This window comes from Phoxinus phoxinus (genome assembly GCF_949152265.1).
Source record: "Phoxinus phoxinus genome assembly, chromosome: 5".
Lineage (NCBI taxonomy): Eukaryota > Metazoa > Chordata > Actinopteri > Cypriniformes > Leuciscidae > Phoxinus > Phoxinus phoxinus.
The window spans coordinates 28,629,503-28,653,626 of record NC_136880.1 but is presented as its reverse complement, the minus strand read 5'-3'; the positions used below and the strand labels follow the sequence as shown (position 1 = coordinate 28,653,626).

The window sequence follows — 24,124 nt, the reverse complement described above, 5'->3', positions numbered from 1 at the left end:
CTGGGAGGTTCACTGTGACATGCTTCTACTAATGATTGGGCAGCTGTGCGCTACTAAATGAGGAAGAGGCTGGTTAACAGTGGATGGGGGTGGGGTTTCTCTCTCACCTGGGCAGCCATGTCTACTAGCTGGGGCAGCTTGAGGTACTTGCCCTCACCCTCCTTCAAGAAGTCCAGCAAACTGCCTGAAAGAGAGAGGCAAAGAGTAAAGCTTTTTTTCTTCAAAATTAGGATATGAACCATATTATAATTGATAGAATATGAAATAATTTATATAACATGAAATAATGTTTATATAATCATATTTATACATATTATATTTTAAATGTAATATTTATTTAACATATTATATCAATATTTGTGTATATATTGTTCTTATATTTTTACATTGCAACCATCTCAACACCAAATTATAAAACAGGTCTTATTTATACAATTAAAAAAAGTAATATAATGAAACAAATGTGTGTATATATATATATTTTTATTTTATTATTATTTATTTTTTTTATTCATTAAATGGTTAATGAATATAGGTTAAGCTGCTTCAAAATAAACAGGAAGTGAAGAACAAGAATGCAAGCTACCTTTGCCCATGTACTCCGTGACGATGTAAATTGGCTCCTCGGACACAACGGCATACAGGGGCACCAGCTTGTCATGCCGAAGCTTCTTCATGATCTGGGCTTCCTGCAGGAAAGCTTCAGGAGACATGGTGCCCGGCTTCAGAGTCTTAATAGCTACTTTAGTCGTGCCATTCCAAGTACCTAGAAGAAGAAAAAAAAAGAATGAGCAAAATGAGAGAGCAAAAGAAAGCAAATCAAAACAAAATTACACAAAAAAACATTGTTTTTGTAGATCAACAACCCTGTGTAATCAGTTATTAATCCAGAAGTGGAATTCAGAATTAATTCAGAAGTGGAACTGAAGTGCTAATTCTTTGATTTTACAATAAAATGTAAATACGGTACAAAATATAACATAAAAACACCAAATAAAGCCTAAATATTTGTCTATTTAATAAGAAATGATCAGAAAGGATCTGAGAAATCATCAGTGGAGAAAAGTATGAAAACCTCATTAGTAGTAAGAAATGTGGGAACACTGAAATATGTTAATACCAAAAGCAAGATTTATAGGCTACACAAGAAGTCCATGAAATTCCTTAAAGGGGTCATCGGATGCTCATTTTGACAAAGAATGATTCTTTAGGGTCTTCATGTAAAGTTTGTAACATACTTTGGTTAAAATTCCTCAATGGTTGTATAAAACAACACCTTTTTTTGTCTCTTTAAATGATAATGAGCAACCGCTCATCTCTTCCATGGGGCGTGTCGACGCGTAAAGTGCAGCCTTGGCAGACAGTATATAAATGAGACATCATATTGCTCAGAAAACGGCTTGATTATTGAGTGTGTTTAGAGTTTTTGAGGATTAAAAAAAAGGGAGTGAATGGATTTTTTTCATTGTATGGTGGTTGTGTCCACACACTGCAAAGAAGCATTAATATGCAAACACCATATAAAAGTGAATTTTGCATCCGATGACCCCTTTAAGAAATCTTCCAAGCCGGGTGAAGTATGTACATTTGCCAGGACAGACCATTGAGCAAACCGTTTAAACGACAATGACACAGATTGCCAGCTCATGACAAAACAGTAATGTGGAACCTATTATGCATGTTGAAACAAACATACTCAGACAATAAGCGGAATTTCTGACATAGTTTTCTATGATGTGGCATGTTAGAGCTTGCAGCGAAGCTAGCTTTAAGAGCTGTGACGAAAGACACGGGTTCGTAATAATCCACTTACACACCTGCCTCTTGTACATAAACACTTAAGTGCTGTGGTGCATTTATAAAACAACAGAAATGTATGACCTTCACAGTAGAGGAGAGTGGGGTGTAGTGTGCCAGGTGCTTTGGGGAAGGAGTTTGAGTTCTCTGCATTGTATGTGCATTTGTCTTACCCATCCAGACCTCTCCGAAGCAGCCCTGACCCAGCTTGAGCTCCAGACGCAGTGAATCTCGTGGGATTTCCCATGCGTCTTTAGCCAGACCCTGAGTCTGGGGCTTCACCGTCGGACACACTGTGGTCAGTCGGTAGCACAACCCATCTGCATGCTCTACACACACACAAACACACACACACACACACACACATAAGATTGATGTCAGAGAGAACACAACGGTCATAAACCTTAAGTAGATGAGACTAGTTTTCTTTGAACTAGAATTACACCTGTGAGTGTAACGCCCATATCCAGACAATAGACACTCCCTAATAAAAACAACTGGGATTTCAATACAGTTTAGACCAGTACATTATGACCCGTGATAAAAACTGTAACTCAAACATCATTTAAAAATAAATAACATAGTGAGTGAGAGAAGTGCTGAGCAAAACGAATAGATGCCGTTCTGAATTAAACAAGGTGTGTGATATTTTCCAAATTGCAAACAATAGGGGACCATTAAGAATAAGACTACAAAATGATCTAGGTGAGGGCAAAAGTCATTCATCATTTAACCAGCCACAGAGCCAATTAATCACTGTCTTTCAGCAAAATGATTAAAATCTACAAAGCGGGTCTCACAGAGAGAGCCAGACAAGGACTGATGGCCTTTCATTAAGCCTTGACATTCTTCAGATAAGATGAATCTGAATAGCAAATTTGTTTCTTTCACAGGTCCTCGGGTCTGTGACAGGTTGTATGAAATGCCAGACAGAAAACAATTAAATCCACTACTCAGTGGGAGTTTAAACATAGACAATAATGGCGAGTTGGTCCTTCCTAACAGCATCCTCTCTTCTGGCAAGATTTTCGACTACATTTTGGAACTTTGGAACGTTCTATCAATCAAAGAATCCTGCAAAAATGTATCAGTTTCCACAGAAATATTAAGTAATAAGAATTTAACTGAACAAAATGTGTTCAATCAAAAGTATATCTTTAAAACAACAAAAACAGCACTGGGCTTGTTCCACACCAAACACAGCAGACCATTATACATGGGGAATTGTTAGGCTGGAACAGAATAGGTACAGCCTGCTCTACTGTAAATGTTTGTTTAAGGAGATTGTATGTCTGTATGAGTAATTTTATTGACCTGCTAGCAATGAGTGTAGTTAAAAAGCCAAACCCTTAGATTAGAAAAGTGACCACATACTTTTTGTTATGTAGTTTATATCAAGTAATCCTGCTTTGAGAGCTTAACCGCTGAGGTAAACATAACACTGGTTTGATGTCTTGACAAAACCACAATTAGGAGAATCTGATGGTTTTACTTTGTGGGGACTGACTTCAGCTACAACAACAGAGCTGTGGTAGGATACTCACGTAACGTCTCATAAGATCAAAGAAGTGTCGATGTCAAAAGCCCTCTCAGAGGTTCCCCTGTGAAAACTAAGCTAAGATTAACTGACAGTCTGGGTGAACGGGGACAGACGTCAGGCACCTGTTAGCGCCAGTCACACTGAGACCCCTAAGCTTCAAACCAACACCCTGCCATCTCCACATGCCTTCTGTACTCCACACAGTTTCTGGCCATGTCAAGTTTTGCTTAAAACCCTTAAAGTCCATTTGTATCGGAAGAAGATACAATAAACAATATTGTTTCTTTAATGATTTCTTAAGGATCATGTGACACTGAAGACTGGAGTAATAATGATGAAAATACAGCTTTGCTGTAGGAATACATTACATTTTAAAATAGAAATCAGTTATTTTTACATTTTAAATTGCTGCTTTTACTAATAATTGCAGCTTTGGTGAGCATAAGAGGCTTCTTTCAAAAACAAAAAAAATATTATCAACTTAAACTTTTGAATGGTAGTGTATACATTAAATAACTTCAGTAGGACTCAAAACTTGACCCACGTGGATGTGCTAACCTGTGTAATGCTTCACCAGTTTCTGTAGAGTGTCAAACTGGGCTCTTGTAGTGATGTAATAGCCTCCACTGTCAAGCTTTCGGATTTTGTAGTGTTTCACGTTGTCTCCCTTCATCTCATCCCAGTCCCGTATTGAGAGAGAGTAAGCCCCTGCCAAGATGAGAGGATGAAATAGATTCAAATATTTCTGATTTGGTTTGGTTTTGAGTACCAGTGTCTTAAGACAGATAGCAGTTCACTTACCTTTAGTGGTCTCACTTTCTCGGACCAAAAATGTGCCCCGCTGGTTTCCAGGAACCAGTAGCAGTCGCTCAGCATCTTTACGACCCATTTTTCCAAAGTACCATCTATGAGATGGAAATAAATGAAAATAAATCACTTGCCAAGCCATGTTAATGTGGAGTTTGGAATGCTCTGGAACATATAAAAGGCAGTCTGATGAAAACTAAACTAGTTTCAAAAAATCTAAAAGTCTGATGAAGAATGGGCTTTTCTCTAAAAAGAAAAACTGACTCAAGTTAATTAAATTGGTCTGAATCTGTCCTGAAAGAGTTTCTCAGTGTCCAGGTAACTGGGAAAATAAGACAAAAAATCTTTACAACAACTAAAAAAAACAATTGGGGCCAGTAAGATGTTTTAATGTTTTTGAAAGAAGTCTCTTACAGTAGTTTCACCAAGACTGCATTTATTTGAATGCAAAAATACATTAAACTGTAATATTTCATAATATATATTTAAGTAACAGTTTTCTATTTTAATACATTTCAAAATGTAATTTATTCTTGAGAAGGCAAAACTGAATGTTGAAAATAGTTGTACTGCTTAATATTTAGGTGGAAACCATGTTTTTTTTAAAGATTTGTTGACGAATATAAACGTTAAAAAGAACAGCATTTATAAGAAATAGTAATGACTTTTATAATGTCACAAAAGATTTCTGTCACTTTTGATCAATTTAATGCATCCTTGAATAAAAAATTATTTCTAAAAAAAAATAGATATATTACTGACCCCCAAAGTGAAAGGAGTTTAAAGTAGTCATCTTGATAACTGTTGATTTATATCTTCTTGATGATTTGTTTTAAAGCAGTAAAAAAACAAAGCATAATTCAACACTACTTCTTTAAATTAACAATGCTATTTAATAATGTTAACTGATTTTAATTTATATTAACCAATAAACTTATTACAATATACAATTAAGCCACCAAGACCTCTGTGAAGATTTTTACAAACAAAATCACAATTGATTCACTGAAATAGATAGTTTGAACCAGTTTTCAGAAATGAACTGAAATCAGAGAAAATATATACATTTTTTAAATCTTTAATGAATGAACATGATCATGATTAAATATTGTCTATATTTAAAGGGCATTTTAAAGTAAAATACGTTAAAACATTTGCAAAGTGAAAAATGGCAAAGAATGAAAGTAAAGCTTGTACAGAAGTACAACACAAAAAAACCAAGTGAAATAATATGGGTGAAGAAGGGAGTAACACTGAAAGAGAAACAGACGTAAAGTTTGTAACTCAAAAAGAGAGTCTTTTGTCTTGCAGTCATGTGTTTGTTGGTGTGTTTGTCAGCACCAGGGCTCTGGGCGTACGTGTGACCGGCCATCACGCTCTCTTAATTACGGCATGAAGAGATGAGATGATTGGATAGGCACAGGAGGAGAGGAGTTACTTACTCTTCCGCTTGGATGGAGTCTGCAGGGGCCACGTAATTACTGGGAATGTAGCCCTTCTGCCCCGTGTTGATGGAGCGAGCCTCCCACCAGTCTCCCTCTCTATGGACCAAAGCAAAAGACACAACCGAGTTATCATGCTCATGTCCTTCACCACAAACAGAACAGTATCAACAGTAAAAAATGCAGGGAAGTGAAGGAATTTGAAGCGTATGATTAAAAATGTCAGGGACGTTACAGAAGGAAAGAATTTGAGCTGTGAGCATTTATTGAATGCTAAACCTGGCTAGTGGTTGAACAGATGGCCCATTATGGAAATACATTAACCCAGACAGATTTCGCCCTCAACGAAGTTGGAATACAATGATGGATTAAAAAATTAAATAAATAAATAAATACACAGACACATATCCATGTTTGTATGACTATCTTTGACATTCAATGATATAATGCAATCCCAAGCCCCTTGCCTTTACCATCACAACTAAATGGCTAACCTTAACTTTAACCCTAAAACCAAATGTTAACCCTTAAACAGCCCTTTAAAGGAGTGTCGGAAGTGAGGACCTGCCAAAAGCCTCACTTTACTTATTTTGGTCACCAAGATATTCACCAAGATAAACAAATTTCTGGGAATTTTCAAAGTTGGAAACTTTCCATGGGAATTAATGGGAATGTATGGGAATAAACTGGAAATGTGCAAAATTGCAGGTTAGCCTATAACAGGGAAATTAAATGTAGTGTTAAAAAACCCCATCTTGCAGCATAATCTTGGTTAAAACAACCAGATTCCAATCTGGGGGGGAATATGTTTATTTTATTCAAAATTTTTGCTTTGCATCATGCTTTTTTGTTGTTCAATGAAAGTTGAAGAGTAAAGTTCAACTCACAAATAAAAATAAAAAGTAAAAAATGTCATTTTTTTATATATGTATTATATTGCATGCATGTCTGTTTATACAAACATAAATGTAAACATTTTGTTTGGTCATATGACACAGTTTGTATAAATTACCCAACATTTCCAATTAATTCCCGTTAGGTTTCCAACTTGGAATATTTACAAAATTCCCTAGCTTAAATTTTCTGGAAATGTTCTGCCCCTATGCAACCCTAGTTGGTATGCATTATGTATGTATACATCTATATATATATCTATACACAGACACACAATTATTTATTTACTTCATCTTTACTGTAGCACGACATGCTCAAGCCATGTCACCCCAGAGTGGACGTGAACATATGAGCAGAGGAAAGGAACTCACGTGTTGTTGATGATCTGAAATCTATCGCCTTTCTTGAAGGAGAGGTCATCTGATGTCCTGGCTTCATAATCATATAAGGCCACAAAGAAAGTTACGCCGCCTGCAAGAAAAATCATTGTAGGTTTAATGTTTGATGGTTGTGTAAAGATTCAAATCACAGACTCAGACAATACAATAATAGTACGCTAATGGCTAGTTAGCTGCCAAGTAACTTACTTTTTACATTTGAAATTACAGCATCAGATGCTATTTCAGCAACATAATAGAGTTTAGGGTAACACTTTACAATAAGGTTCATTTATTAAACATTAGTTAATGTATTAACTAACATGAACTAACAATGAGCAATACATTTGTTACAGCATTTATTAATCTTTGTTAATGTTAGTTAATATGAATAAAGCTGTTCATTGTTTGTTCATGTTAGTTCACAGTGCATTAACTCATGTTAACAAGATTTTACTAAAGTATTAGTAAATGTTGAAGTTAACATTAACAAAGATGAATAAATGCTGTATACGTGCAGTTCATTATTAGTTAACGTTAACTAATGTAATTAACTAATGTTAACTAATGAACCTTATTGCAAAGTGTTACCGAGTTTAGTTAAGCATTTATAGACACGTTAAATGAGGTGTTCATTGATTTTTGTTCCCGGCTTGGTCATCTCTACAGACAGTTATCATTAGCCGGCTCACTCTTTGTCTTGGCTACATAAACAATGGGATTTTCACAAGCATGGTTTATGGATGGCCCAGTTGGACGCAAAGAAGAAATAAGTGTGAGGGAGGACAAAAGGAATGGGTTGGATTAAACCTAAACAGGCCACCGAGAACAGATTATCCATCAGTGAAGAACAGAGGGTGATTACATCCGCTATGCCTGCGCCACACACACACACAGGTTTGTTTTGCTATCCTTGTGAGGACATTCATAGGCGTAATGGTTTTTATACTGTACAAACTGTATATTCTATCCCACTTACACTGCCCCTATCCCTAAACCTACCCATCACAGGAGACATTCTGCATTTTTACATTTTCAAAAATATATAATTTAGTATGTTTATTAACCCATTCCCCTCATGGGGACCGCTGGCTGGTACCCACAATGGAGGTGATCTCCGGTTTTACTATCCTTGTGGGGACATTTGGTTCCCACAATGTAATATAAACAAAAAAACACACACACACGATCCTAACAGGTATGACGTGAACATGGGTGCTGTCGATTTTTCTGTTTGGCTAATAAATTGGATCAGTTGAACCTACAGACAAAGTGTCGATGATGAGTAATTAGGGTTTTCACAAAAGCAAAATTGCAGTAGTTGATACCGCTACCACCAAAATTTCTTTAATACAACTAGGATACACAGCAAAAATAATACTATATGAACGAATGTGTATTGTAATTGCAAATATAACATATAAATGTTAATCATTTAAAAAGTGTAATATAAAATATACCGGCCGTATTATTTCAAATCTGCCAGCAGTCGCGAGTAATCTCCCCCTCGCATTCATCACGGTGCCACCGAGTATAAAAACGTGAAAGGCGAAGCTTGAATTTCCAGGTATGTCCCTCTTTGGCTAATGTATTTTAAAGATGGAGGCACAACATGGCTTCCGTCATTCGAGCAGCTCACCCGTATTATAAATGGCAGATTCTACGCTTACAAGATTACTTGATAGAAGTAATTATACATTAATGAGCACATATAATTTTGAAAGAACAAAGTGTTTTTTGCTAAGAATCAACTTAAAAAAAACACACGGTGTAGCTTTAAGTAAACATTATTCATATTTTTAAGTAATTATTGGAGTAAACAGCCAGTAATGGGCTAAACAACAAATAAATAATCAGTACAAGCACTTTTTAATTTATTTTGTCAATCTTGTTGATTGATTATTAAAGGGGTCATGACATGGTTTTTTTTAATTTTTTATTATTATGTTCCCTTAGGTGCAATTATAGTATTACTATAGTTTTTTTTTTTAAACATTTTTTTTAAATGTAGTGATTTATGACCTTTTCCCACCCTGTTTCTCATCCTCTGATTCAAACAGTCTGTTTTGGGGGTGTTTCCCCTTTAAGAGTTAACGCCCACTGTTATGATTGGCTAACGTCAGTGCCTATGCATCAATTATTAACGCCCCCAGCCAGAGGATTTGCGGATTCAGCGTATTTAAATAGTTTAAAGTTTTAAATACATTACTTACAGTTTGCGTCGTCGTTGTTGAGCCCAGAATAGTCGGCACGGACTTATCTTTGAGCAACAGTTTTCTGGCAAAGCCAGCATCATTTTGGGATTTGTTCTCAAAACAGTCATCTTTCAAATGTATAGAACAAACGCTTAAACTAACACTGCCGTGACTGAGACGTCCGCAAAAAATAAAGTGCATCCATTTTCCCCTGACGACTGGATCTTTCGCAGCGTATTCAAAGATGTTGTTTGTCCACAGCCAGGAACAGCACATATGTGGCATCGTAATTTCCCTGTACACAGACCCACTCGCTGTCCGTCAACTGAACACTAGTGAGGCGCGCGGCGCGCGGGCGCGACAACGATACGAAATGAACGTAGTTGTCTTGCGCTTGAAAGCGTAGTTGTCTTGTGCTGGAGGCGGTCTATATGCAAACGCTGGTACGTCACTTACCATGGATCCAGAACGAGCTGTATTTAGAGCTTGATTAAATAAATGATTCGTTTATAATGGGGAGGACGTCTTAAGCTATGAAACTTGCAGGACGTTTTAATGGTACAAAGACCTCTTATATACCAAAAGATCAAGGCAAATTTGGTTTCTCATGTCATGACCCCTTTAACAATATACTAGATAAGATTAGAGAGCTATAATAAAATGTTAAATAAAAAAGATATTTGGTTGGATGTAAACAGCAAAGGCTAATGGAAAGATCAGATATTTTGACAAAAATATTATGTTTATATAAATATACTGCAAAACAGGCATCTTGACCAAGTGAACATCCACATGCTGGTTAACCTGGTTGATTGCGAGGTTTGAGGCACTCAGTACAGAATACTTGGTACCACCGGTATTGTAGATAGACTGGTTGCATTTATTTTAGTATTGACATCTAACATCCCTAGATTATAACAGAAATATGTGAACAGTTTCAAAGATGCCAGAAATAATATATTTGATGTGGGTGAGCTGGGTACACTGTCTTCTGCCCGCCCACTGACACTGAACAGCTCATAAAAACTCTCCAGATTTTCCCTGGAGACGATTTCCATCAGAGCACACTGAATTTAGCAGTTAAGCAAAGACTATCAGATCAAATGCTGCCTGTAAAAGCAGATTCTTGAACAGCGCTTTCCCTGTGACAAGACATGATGTGATAATTACACTATTTATAGCCCAAATGAATAAAAACTGTGTCGTTTACAGAGAACACACAAAGATCTAATTCTTTCAGTTTTCTGATGTAGACACATATCGCATTTATACCCAAAACTTGGTATCAAGAGATCTCTTCACGGCACTGCCTTAAGCATAACAAAGAAATGATCACTGAACAAAGAGGAATAAATCACATTAGTTCCCCTCTCCTTTTTATTTAGGCCTACTACAAATGCAGTTTGTAATTCTAATTTAATGAAACACACAGGACATATTGTTTTAGTGTTCTCATTTACATAACATCTGGCTTCCATGAACTCTGATTTCATTAAAGTGCTTACATACACAAACAAAACACCAAACAAAACCTTTATCCTCATGGTGACCCTGAGCTTTTGAATAAGCTATGGCGCTATAGATGCCATATTTAATGAGAGAAATCAATAAAATGAGTCTGTGAGGAATATATAAATGTTAAAATCAGTCACACCTTAGTGGGACCAATAAAATATTATATTGTTTATAATATATAACAATATAGAAAAAAAATTATATATTCATTTTACTTACTTTCAAAGATGTAATTATTTAAAAACAGTTCAAATGCTACTCATTTGTGCACATAATTATATTAATGCAGACTGTTATTGCCTATTTATCTTTACATTTTCATAATGTTAAATAAACTGAATTACTGGTATATAAGCACCAAAAAGATTGTACGAATGATCTTCAGTTAGCAGCATACACAAAGACTATTTCATGTCAGTTTCTGCCTTATAAATCCCAGATTTGTTCCTTATTTTGATGTAGTATAAAATCCTTTAATCCGTTACATTTAAAGGGGTGGTTGGTTGAGTAGGATTTCACTTTTCTAACTTTAGTTAGTGTGTAATGTTGCTGTTTGAGCATAAACAACATCTGCAAAGTTACAACGCTCAAAGTTCTAAGCAAAGGAAGATATTTGCTTTGAAAGAAAAGGACTACAACAAACGGCTGGTAGGGACTACACGACATTCCTCCTGGGTTAGTAACATCACCAACCCTAAAATGTACATAAACCCCGCCCCCGGGAACACACAGTCCATGTTGAGAAGAGGACAAGTTGTTGTATAAGAGTACATTTGTGAGTCAGCTCAAACTTTAGCATCCATCTTTTCACATGCAATAGAAAGTCACTCTGTGTGCATCTCACAACAGTTCCTATACGAGCGATTTATAGATTATCATGACAGAATATGCTAATTGAAGATAGTTAACTCCACATCAGCAACATAAATTCATCATCTAACCATTCAGAGACGTCCTGTTGCATTCTACATGTTGTCACTTCTTCTTGAGTCTCTCCATCTTTGTCTGACTCCGTTTTAACATTAAAGGCAGAACAGTTTTTTGTCATTTTAGTGTGTCTGCGTGAGGTAATCACAGCTGCTAACACACACACACGCTCTTGAAACCCCACCCCCTGCAGCAGCTCATTTGCATTTAAAGGGCCAGACACAAAAACGGTGCGTTTTTGCAAAACCTCAAAAAGTGACAACTTTAACATGCTATATAAAAATATCTGTGGGGTATTTTGGGCTAAAACTTGGGCAAACACACTCTGGGGGAAATCAGAGATTTATTTTACATCTTGTGAAAAGGGCATTTTACCACCCCTTTAAGATCAAAACAATCGTTTGTTCGTTTTATAAATGAGGCCCCTGGAATGAAGAAGGCCAGACCTGGTATCAGACATCAGATATGCTTTCTTAGGAATTCTTGTTTCCTTAGACAAAGCTACTTCACAGAGGTTCAGAGACAGAGCTCTTATCGCTCATCCACTCACCTGTGACGGCACCAGGGAAGGGGCTGCTTACAGCAACAGTGGAGAAGGAAGAGGAGGCTCCACCGAAGGGTGTGATGACAGAGGAGGAGCCACCGAATGGGGTAAGCCCAGTTGTGCGGCTGTTATAGTTGTTGGTGGGGCCCTTCAGGGCAGGTGACTGGCCCATCTGGGTGGGGTCTGGTCCGTAGAGACCCATGTGTGACCCAGGGGTGGGATTGGTGGGATCTGGTCGGTACTTCTGTGTAGGACCCTTGTCCTCTTTACTCTTGACACAGCCCATAGTCAAGCCTGTGGAAAGAGGAGTTCATATTTACCAGCTCTCATGGCATTTTTCCAAAGGAATGCAATCTTGACCTATCATAGCAATTGCAACCATTTATGGCACATTGGAAATCTGCACGCGCGCACACACACACGCACGCACACACAAAGGTTTGGGGTCGGTACTCGATAAGATTTTTTTAATGTTTTTGAAAGAAGTCTCTTATGTTCACCAAGGCTGCAATTATTTGATCACAAATAATTGAACACCATAAAAACATTACCATTACAATTTAAAATAATAATGTTTTTAAAATGCAACGCATTCCTGTGATGGCAAATCTGAACTTGCAGCATCATTACTCCAGTCTTCAGTGTCACATGATCCTTCAGAAATTATTCTAATATGCTGATTTGGTGCATAAGAAATGTTTTATAATTTTTGGGGAGACCGTTATACTATTTTTTTTTCAGGATTCTGTAATAAATAGAAAGTTCAAAAGAATATATATGGAAAGACGAGTAAATTATGTCAGAATTTAACTATCCTTTTATGTTTTACCCATAACTCAAAGTATGAGCAGGAGCACCACAACTTATTTTAAGGTTGTTTCCTTAACATGACACAAATGAAATTGGATGAAATGTAGAATGAAAGTGGGCATAAAAAGATGACAAACATGGAAAATGTTTTCACAATGAAGGAACCCCAAATCAGACCTCAGCACGAGCATCTGCTTCCTGTTACTTGCCAAATCAAAACTGCTTTCAACAGACTTGCCGTCATTCCACAGCAATGCACATGTCAGAGTTAATCACACGAGCGTCTTTTGAGCAGAGCTGGGTCACCGATCCATGTCCCTAACAACCCACACAAACGTGTCAGGTCGTGTTGACTGCTCCGTGTGGTCAATGTGATAGGAGGGCTTTACCCTCAGAGGCAGAGCTCGAGAGGGATGACAGTATAATCTCCAGACGTCCCGTCCCTGCTTGTGTTTCTGCCAGGCCTCTTTGTCTGGGATGCACTCGGCACGGAGCAGGCACACATGTGCTGGGGAATGAGGAATGCGAGCGTGGCCTTAAAGGAACAGGTGGCCTTGAGATGAGGGTTACAAGACACAACAGGTCCACCACACATTGAACACATATAGCTGGGACAAACAGACGACAGACAACAAGATATAGAGTGCAGCAGTCGTGTTACGGAAGTAAAAATCACATTCATTTTCTCCATAGAGGAATTGATTTACAATAACTTGTTAACCTTTAAAGACAGACATACAGTGAGATACAACTTTGAAGGTATATGCTTTTGAAGATATCTGCCCATATTGTTTTAATTTTTTTTTAAATAACAGTGGAATTCCTGGTGTAAAACTACATTGCACAAAAAGATGAATAGTATGAAGCATGTATTTTGATGTGCTGAATTCAGATATTACATTTAAAGTGCCCCTATTATGGTTTTTCAAATATTCCCTTTCATGCAGTGTGTAATATAGCTGTTTGTGTATTCAAATGTTCTAAAGTCAAAAGTGCACGATAAATAAAGATAAAGATAAATATTGTCTCCCAAAAGAAAGAATCGACTCTGAACCGCCTATACGAGTCACTTGTAATTCGAATCCCACTGTGTGGCTTTCTATGTCACTGGAAAATACATATGCATAATGCCCACCTATTTTGTACGTTGTCAGCCCACGGATAAACTTGACCAGCCCTCAAATGTCATTTTACTGACGACTGCTTCTCAAAACTTGGAGTTCAAAGCGGGATTCGCAAAACGCATGCTCTTGAAAGACGGGTCAGTACCCAGTTTATTTGGACCAGCTTTCTCCCCAGAATCACGACCTGTAAGTATGAATCATTCTTAATGTATATATTTTCTACCGGGTGTTCAAAATACATCGTTTTGTGTTTTATATTGTGTAAGTTTCCCAATGGGAAAAATACTTGCGCACAAAAGGCCATTGGAAATGAGGGAGGCCCTCTATAGAGGGGAGTGTTTCAAGTTTTGAAAAGGGAAAAATTCAAGCAAAACGATGTGATAAAGAGTAGTTGAGAATGAGTGGTTAGCTGGAAGTGGGACATGAACATGTCCTGACACGTGAACTGTATCTGCTCCTCTTGACCTGTGAGGAAACCGCTAGAAAGGTGTCACCTCCTCAGGACAGGATAAGCCAATGATGGGTGCTTGTAAACATGCCAGAATGGGCTTTAATCAATCCCAGCTCTGAGAAGCAGCAGACACGAAGCAACTGAAGAAAGATCTGACCTCTGATGGAGTCATATAAAGCTCAGCAGTACATCATCTGCTTCAAATACCCATAATGCAATTTCAAAGGCTAGGCCTGAGGGGACCGCAGCATCCTTTCAATGGAGAGAAAATGTATACATACCCCTTATATAGGAGGGGGCGATATGACCAATATCATGAATCACGATATGAGTAATTTTGATAACGATATACATCCCAATTAGGGATGTGCACGAGTACTCGGATGTAACAGCGACGATCAATCATGAAAATGATTTCCTGATTAGTTATTGCTGCATTTTGGGTGGTACCTGAAGTCTGACTGTTAGCGTTACTTAGGATGTTTGGTCCAGAATGGAGAAATAAAATGACACTGGATTTTAAAGCACGCAGTGATGCCTGAAATTGTAATCACTTTAATCAGTATTTTGTCACTTACTCATTATTTCTCAACTGTTTTTATTCACTTAAGACATAAATTACTGTTTAAGAGGACAGTTGCAAAGATGGGCATATTGACACATAAGTATGTCTAATGAGTATGTGTGTGTATATTCGCTCAAGCCCTGAACTCAGTTCTGTACTCATGCTCTATGAGCATGGCTTCATGTTCTCAGACAGCACATCTCAGAAAATGCAAGCAAATTATGAGCTTTCGTGATGGTGCAGACCTAACGTTACATGAGTGTGTAATCATTAGAGTCCAAACTCTCTACCGGTTGATACATTTCTACCGGTTAATCGTGTCTATCGTTATACCGCCCACCCCCACCCTGACAGACGAGATTCAATCAATTCAACCTCTGCTAGAATCTTCAAGTTTAAAAATCATTTACACCCGATCTACAAGTGCGCATAAGTCATGACTCATGATGCTAAGTAAACATCACTCCCATTATTGCAAGTGTGACATATCTGCAGTGGACACTGATTCGTTGATCATGATGGGAGTGATTTCGTTTTGTAGCATCACTCTCACTCGCAGTGTGGACACAGTATATAGTCACAATGCTGTTGGACTCAGACTAAAAACAGTTAGTTATTCAGACTAAAAACAGTTAGTTATTCAGACTAAAAACAGTTAGTTATTCAGACTAAAAACAGTCTGAATAATCTCAATACTTACTGGCAATATTAATTAATTTAATCAATTAATTTTAATTAATTTGTTACATTTATATAGTGGTTTTCAGGGTACTCAAAGCGCTTTTACACGGAAGGGGGAATCACCTCAACAACCACCAATGTGCAGCATCCACCTGGATGATGCGACGGCAGCCATATTGCGCCAGACCGCCCACAACACACCAGCTTATTGGTTGAGAGGAGACAGAGTGATGAAGCCAATCAGTATATGGGGATGATTAGGAGGCCATGATGGACAGAGGCCAAGGGGCAAATTTGGCCAGGATGCCGGGGTTACACCCCTACTCTTTTTAAAAATATAAATATAAAAATGTAAATGTCAATATGGTCTCTTCTGGAGACCATCATATAAAAAAGGACAGAACACCAACACAAGTACTTGTTTGGGGTCTGTTAAGAAAGCTCTTTATTTGAAAAGCAGCATATGTAATGGGGGAAATTGAAAGCAAAGGAGTGAGAGAGACAGGGGATTGGAAGAGTGAGGGCAGGCATAGACAGAAAGTTGTTCGCAGATGTGAGGATTATTGGCAAACAATGAGAGGTCTATGCCTATAGAGAGTTGAAAGAGCATTAACAGTGTGTACACATTGATACGGATGGATGGGCCCTATTTTCCTTGCTCGGGTGAACTCTGCACTGTATATCCACACAAGTACATCTTCACAAACATGGCTGGACTGAGTGGTGTAAGCTGGGTCACACATTCCAAACCAAGTCACTACAACTTGCTCAGCAATCAGGGTTGGAGCTTGAAACAACTACTAGTCTAGTATTTATGAGAAAGCTAGGAGGTCAAAGAACATCTTATCTTCTTATCACCCTTTAGTCATTTCCTCTTCATCCCCAACACTAGCGCAGATTGGAAGCTTAGGCTCATTATGAGCTTTAAGGGCCATTTAGTGCTCCGTTTAGGCTAACTGTGACAGTGCATAAGACCCGGATTCGACCCCAGCGCGAGGGTGTGTGGGGCTCCTCATTTCAAATCCCCTGATCTCAGTCCTGAAGGTATTTAATCCCACTAGTTCCACTGTCTAATCTTCTAGAGGACAGCGTGGCCCCCGATGGCGCTGACATAGATTCGGACCACACCAAACACACAAGGTCACTGATGCATGAGAAGAACATGGCAAAATAATTCATAAAAGAATGATGGCAGCACAAGGCAAAATAGATTTCCTGTAAGAAACATCAGAAACATCTGGTCAAGCATGTCTACTTGGCTGCTCTCCAATTCTCAAATCCACACTCAAATCCAAATCTGATTCTTTAAAGCTACACTGTGTGATTTTTACCCCCATCTAGCGGTGAAAAGGTACATGACCATCCAGTGAATATTAGTTTCTGTTCCTCTCAATTCCGATTTCGTTTTAACTCCTACGGTGGCCAGTGTAGTCCAAGATTAACATGGCTTCCAGTTCGACCTCGTCCATGAGTGTTCCTTCAAGTGATGAGGTTACTTTAGAAAACTATTATAATTTGCAGTAATTTAATTTGTCAGTTAACATATAGCTTATGACATCTATGTAAAATGAATAATAGTTTTATGTTTTCGTTATTTTTTTACCATTTCATTGCTAACATCAGCTATCAGGTTCCCAGACGAATACAAGCTAATCTTAGTAAAGTAACTTTTATCAGTGCTATCGTTATTCTGTATATTGTACGACATCACTAGCGTAAGGCAACGTTTACATTGTAGGCTATATCATTTTCTCCGTGAGCAGAGATCAGCTGATGTGACGGAGGTGCGAGGGAGAGGGAAAAATAAAAACAGGGCCGGTGCCAGTGAATTGCGGAGACGCGAAAGGCGAAGCTTGAATGAACGGGTATGTCCATCTTTGGCTAATGTACTTTCAAGATGGAGGGGCAACATGGCGACCGACATTCGAACCCCTCACCCGTATGTATTTTTAATGGCATATTATACACTCACGAGTAGGGCTGCACGATTTTAAGAAAAAACCTAATTGCGGTTTTTCTGACAAATATTGCGATTGCGGTGCGATTTTCGATTTTTGTGTTCGATACTTTTAAGTGCATAAAACCTAAAATTATGAATAAAATGTGTTGTTACTTCGACACAGAGGGTTAAATAAACTACATAGACATACATAGTGATTGAGGTAATGAGATTGTTTGATGTTTCGTGATTATTAAATACCTGAACCTAAATACCAAAGAATAAGAAGACATAATGGAAATTAACTTAAAGAGTTGGTCATTTGTTTTTATATTCTTTAACACTGAAAAATAGAAAATGAATTCTTATTAGATTTAGATTTACAATTAGAAAAAGTAAATAATTCTGTAGTCCACCGCCATTTACTGAACATTAAACTGTTACATTGCACACATTTTAAAATAAGAGTAATAATAAAATAAAATAAGTTATAAAATAATAGAATTACGGTGAAAAAACTAGACAACACAGACTCATATCAACAAAAATACTAGCCCATCTTGGTTAATGTTTCAGAAAAGTTAAAATGAGAAGAGTTACAGTGTTTCCTTTAGGATTTTTTTAGCAGTGGGGAAAGGTCTGTCCAAACAACAAACACCCCTGATGCTGAGCGTAGCCTATGCTTGCTAAATGGTACCCCTGGAGCCTGTTCCTTAAATCTGTTTACACCTATAAAATAATTTTAAAAAAATGAGTGATGTGAGGGATTATTGATTGTCAAACAATCTTTTGGGTGCCCGCAGCCCGCTCGCAGTGTGAAGCGTGTGTCTGCGCTATTCTCTGACATGCCCGCTCGCAGTGTGAAGCGCGTGTCCACGCTATTCTCCGACTCCGACATACCCGCTCGCGGTGTGTTTTTACGCTTGTCCGCGCTATTCTCCGACATGCCCGCTCGCGGTGTTCTTTATCAATCAACCAAAGCGGGTCAAGGGGGGCGCCGCCTTCGCCATCTTTCCATTCACTTCACTTTTGCTATTTAACCAGAGCGAATGAGACGAGTGCGTCACGTGTGGTGTTTGTCAACGCGCCTTTGGAGAGAAGTGAAAGTGACCGCTCGGCTAGTATCGATACTTCGGGAAATTAGTATTGGTAGGCTACCGTTCAGATATTTCAGTATTTTTGACAACACTAGTGTTAGCTGCTTTGCTGCTGACAGAAAGCCGGAGCACTGCATACAACCTGTTTCCATTGCCATTTCTAATTGGCCAGCAAGCCAGGAACGCGAGATTCGACCATTTTGATTGGCTAATAGGTTTGTCACTCAAATGTCAGAGGCGGGGAAAAAAACCTCAGACTCCTGAGGTTAGGTTATTGCGGGAGTTAAAACCTCAATATCGATGCGATAAAGGTTAATCGTGCAGCCCTACTCACGAGAATACTTTATTACTTGAATGAAGTAAATATACATTAGCACATATATTTTTGAAAGAACTAAGTGTTTTTAGCTAAGAATAAACTAAAAAAGTTACACAGTGTAGCTTTAAGATCTGCCCAATACAAAGCACGCACAGACAGACAGACAGACAGACAGACAGACAGACAGACAGACAGACAGACATAACATTCCAACGAGCCAAGTAAGGCTCCCTTCACCTCTGATAGTTTCACCTATGAAACTTCTTAAACCACAATGACATCACATCTTGTAATAATACTTTGTTGTCTGTGCCAGTGAAAAGAAGCAGTGCTTCAGGGTTTATCCTTTATAGTTATCCATTACAAAGACCTTTTAACTGAGTCAAAGTGGTCAGGCAAAGGGTCATAAATCTCATTGGGCATGCCCAGTTGTATAGGTCAACATCTGTTAGGCCGTGTAAATCAACCCAAACTGGTTAGCAGGTTGGCCGCTTGAGGTCTACGAACTGAACAGCTGAACAACCGAACAAGTGGCCAAGATATATTAAAGGAATATCAGATGACCCTCATGATTACTGCAATATAAATAGCTGCTGAAATATGTGACTAGTTGATCTGATCGATAACAGAACATAATGAACTCTTCCAGGCTAACTAACGGGAATCGGAATCAAACTGAATCAAATTCAATGAGGTTGGATTACACAAGGTCCCTGAAGCGTACGGTCATACATCATATGATCCAACTGGGCCTGTCAAGGGTGGGGGCAAATGTACGCTAGCGTTTTGAGGTCAGTGAGATTTTTTTTATTAATAATTATTAAATATTTTATTTTTGACCAAAATTACAGTAAAGGCATTTATAATGTTAAAAAGATTTCCATTTCAAATAAATGCTGTTGTTTTCAACTTTCTATTTATCAAAGAATCCTTAAAAGAAATGCATCACGATTTTCACAAAAATAATAAGCAGCATAACCGTTTTCAACATTGTAATAAGGAATGTTTCTTGAGCACCAAATCAGCCTATTAGAATGATTTATGAAGGATCATGTGACACTGAATACTGGACTGCTGATAGCTTTTCTATCACAGGAATAAATTACATTTTAAAATAAATATAAAAAAAATATTTTAAATTGTAATAATATTTCACAATATTAATGGTTTTATAAAATGTAGCTATGGTGAACATAAGAGACTTCTTTCAAAAACATTTGAAAAATGATCCCCAAACTAAATGGTATTGAACAACAGCAAATGCAAATGAAACGGCTCAAATCTACCTACAGGACTTCCACAGTCAACTCATTCATGCATTTCACTCTTTATAAGTGACATGTAATGACGTGACCACTCTGCCCTGAGGAAATCATATTACACAGCAATCATTTGACCCACATTCTAATCAAATACTCAGTGATATGAATGAACTCTCTAATTATGAGACGTCTCATTATCCTCTCAGTGCTGATAAGAGCCTCGAAATGTACTTCGTTAGAAAGCTGACACAGTCATGGTTCCTCAATCATCATGGCAGTGGTTAGTGATGGTCAGACACATTTACACACAGGCCTGATGAAACCGAAAGAGCACCAGAATGCAATATGACATGAAACACAGGGCCTCATGCCAGCACTAGTCAGATCAAACGGATTAAGGGCAACAAATCAGCAGCTCTGCAGAGATGAGTGCCTGTTGTTTGAATGTATGTGTACTTCGGTGCCTGCACTGGTACGTGTCCCAGGTCTTGGTCACTAAATTGTGTTAACACTGACTAGGATTTAGTATTGTATCACCTCACATGAGTACTACTGAAGGTGATACTTTCTCCATCTAAACTACACAATGAACTGGGTTAAAGGGATAGTTCAATCAAAACTGGAACACAACAGATGATATTTTGAAGAAAGTTTCTTGTAACTGCTTTTGTTCATACAATCAATTTCAATAGACCTTATTCACAGCAGCGCCATCTTTGACAGAGGCCTGTGAGGGACACACATCTCTTATTTAATGCGTTTTGGATTGTTCTGCTGACGAAACACTGCAAAATTATCTTTTGATAAAATTTCATTAGACAAAAAAAATAAAATAAAACTCCAGACAACATGAGCTGTGGAAAATTATAAGTGATCTAGGAGGTTTATACAGTTTTTTTTAATAGCCGATGCCATTGAAAACACAGTAAAGCCCCTTTCACACAGCGCGTTGATCCCGGGAAATTGCCATAAAATTGCTAGAGTGCCTTCTGTGTGAACGCAAACAGGTCCCGGGATTGATGCCGGGATCGGGACCTAGTAACACCCAGAACGCATCCTGTGTGAACAAAAGCCAGGACCAATGCCATAAGTGGTGTGTTGTAGTGATGACGCACGTGCCATCGCACGGGCCTTTCTACAACCTATGCTACAGCATATGGGGAACGAGCTACTCGACAAACCCAGTGGCGCTACTACTGGGGAGTATGGACTCGTCTTCGTGTAGAAATGCCGAAGAGGATTTATCAGCAGAACTGACATGTGACAGGAGTTATCACATCTTGACGTCACGTGTCTTTACGGGATGTTTACGGGATGTGTGTGAACGCATTCCGGAAAATCACTGGTAGTGTGAATGAACCAAAATCAAACGATCCCTGGACAAATTCTGGGACACATTATCCGTGTATTTTTCGGAATCTCTGTGTGAAAGGGGCTTAAAGTCTACCCCTCACAGCCTCGCTTTCCTACCCATCATGGTGCTGCTCTGAATAAGGTCTATGGGGTCCAAAACAACATTGGACCCCAATTGACTTTCATTGTATAGACAAAATAATTAATTTAAGGGGTTGAAAAGAATGAACGTCAGGTTAATAATGCCAATTTAAATTTTTGCATGAACTATCCATTTAACAAACAAATTACCTTTATCATTATAATCATGCCAACAAGGAAATGGGGGAAGTAGTTTTCTGATTTTTGGCAGCAAGCAGGCAGGTGGGTTGATCTTCCCATCTGAATGGGATCCAATCTCTTACCTCATAGCTTTTTCAATGCAGGCCATCTTAGCACTGATGTTACATAACCAACTATACAAGTCTGATCTTGTACAGTTCTGTTGTATTCCATATCCATGACAAGCACAAACAACACAGTCTTTAATTTAAAAGTTATACCTGTACTTTCTTTAAAGGGATAGTTCACTTTAAAATGAAAATTCTGTCATCATATACTCACCCTCAAATTGTTTCAAACCTGTATGAATTCCGTTCTTCTGCTGAACACAAAGGAAGATATTTTGAAGAATGTCAGTAACCAAACAGTTAACTGGTCCCATTGACTTCCACTGGTCCTATGGAAGTCAATAGGACCAGTTAACTGTTGGTTACTGATCTTTTTCAAAAGATCTTCCTTTGTGTTCAGCAGAAGAACAAAATTCATACAGGTTTGAAACAATTTGAGGGTGAGTATATGATGACAGAATTTTCATTTTAAAGTGAACTATCCCTTTAAGATGGCACACAGTCTGCAGGTTCTAACCTATTAAATAATTCTGTGGATGTCCTCGAAGAAAGTTTTTATGCCATCGTGAAGGACCTGAAATGTTTTTCTATACTTCTTTGCTGACCATGTCACCGCCGACATTCTTGATCCAATCCCAAACTATCGGTGAATCTCATCTCTAATCCTCATCCTAAACTTCCACGTTCTGGATTTCAGTGAAGACGCTGCGTTAGTAAATCTAGAGCTTGGCTGAGCTGGCTGCTGAACATTAAGTGTAACACTGTAGTTGCTCTGGCACACTCACAGCACTGCGGAATGGCCTAATCACCATGGCATTCTGCTGCTGCTGCTGCCAATCAGAGCCAAGCATGAGGGGGACAAACTTCCTTCCGAGTCCATTCATACCACAAAAGCCACCTGCTGTGCCTGTCAAAGGCTGGAGCAGAGGGGTGAGGGAGGACAGAAGAAGATGGACATGAGGGGTGTATAGACCCATAATCACCATAGTCATCACCTTTATACCTTCAGCACCCACAATCATGAATATTCATAAGCACATCTTTGATTAAATCTCAGTGCCTATACCAATGTATTCATACTTTTGGCCTGTTCATAATAACATTTGCACTCTACATTAGTGAACAGTAGTACAGAAGTGCCTTCAGAAAGACATCATTGTTATTATATGCACACAGTCATGAGGCTAAAATCCCTTAACTGATTAAATACATGGTCTCCCCAATGGTCTATGGTTTCTCAATGCTCTTCAGCTTTAGGGCACGCAGCTCAAACAGCAAATATGTTATTTGAAACAGTAATGCTAATTTAAGATGTTTCTTTTTCAAAAACATTGATGCATTATTAATAACTAGCACTCATATTTTTTTCATCAACAATATAGTTTAGTTTAATTATAATCATTTCATTATTGTCCGTGTGAAGGCTATTCCAATTTATGTATCCATGGCACAAACAATTAGATTATTTTATACGCAGTTAATGTTGTCCAGTGACTTGTTTGGTCTATTTAGGCATTAGTTTATTTATTTGTAAGGCAATAGGGTTTTTTTAATTAAGAAAGTTGGCCATAGAGTGTAACATTCATTTAAAAACTTAACTGGTTCAAACTAGGCTAACTGTCCTGTATATGTTTGATTTATGTTGAAGTGCTTGGGACATCGCTTTAATGGTGAGACGTTTTTGTAATCAGGCTCTTACAATTATATAAAAGTTTGGATTTATCGGCCAATATAATGGTTATCGGCTAAATTATTTATATATAATGCTATAGATACAGGGCCGGATTAACCATTAGGGCAACTGGGCAATTGCCCAGGGGCCCAGGACATCTAAGGGGCCCTGGGCACCGTCAAATATTATGTCATTCCTACAAGTCATTGTGCCCAGGGGCCTCTGAACTCTTAATCCAGCCCTGTATAGATATATATTTTTATTTATTTATTAATGGTTCCTAACCCCTGAATTATATTCAGCACACAAAAGGGCCATAACCTGCAAGAGCCAGTTGTAGTAACATGTATACAGAAGACAGGATCAAAAGGAAACACATCAGAGAGCTGAAGATGTGAAGATGGCATCATTCCCTTCACTCAGA

General features: G+C 38.1%; 1 protein-coding gene across 1 annotated transcript in view; it reads right to left on the bottom strand.

The window, feature by feature from the left end:
- yes1 (YES proto-oncogene 1, Src family tyrosine kinase) overlaps positions 1–24,124 on the bottom strand; it is a 31,762-nt gene that overhangs the window by 6,374 nt on the left and 1,264 nt on the right. Inside the window, exons 2-9 of the mRNA XM_079613215.1 lie at positions 12,045–12,332; positions 6,852–6,951; positions 5,587–5,685; positions 4,139–4,242; positions 3,896–4,045; positions 1,971–2,126; positions 587–766; positions 108–184 (exon numbers count right to left, since the gene is read on the bottom strand). Of these exons, the coding sequence (XP_079469341.1) occupies positions 108–184; positions 587–766; positions 1,971–2,126; positions 3,896–4,045; positions 4,139–4,242; positions 5,587–5,685; positions 6,852–6,951; positions 12,045–12,324 (1,146 nt within the window). The 5' untranslated portion in view covers positions 12,325–12,332. The remainder of the gene's footprint in view (positions 1–107; positions 185–586; positions 767–1,970; positions 2,127–3,895; positions 4,046–4,138; positions 4,243–5,586; positions 5,686–6,851; positions 6,952–12,044; positions 12,333–24,124) is intronic.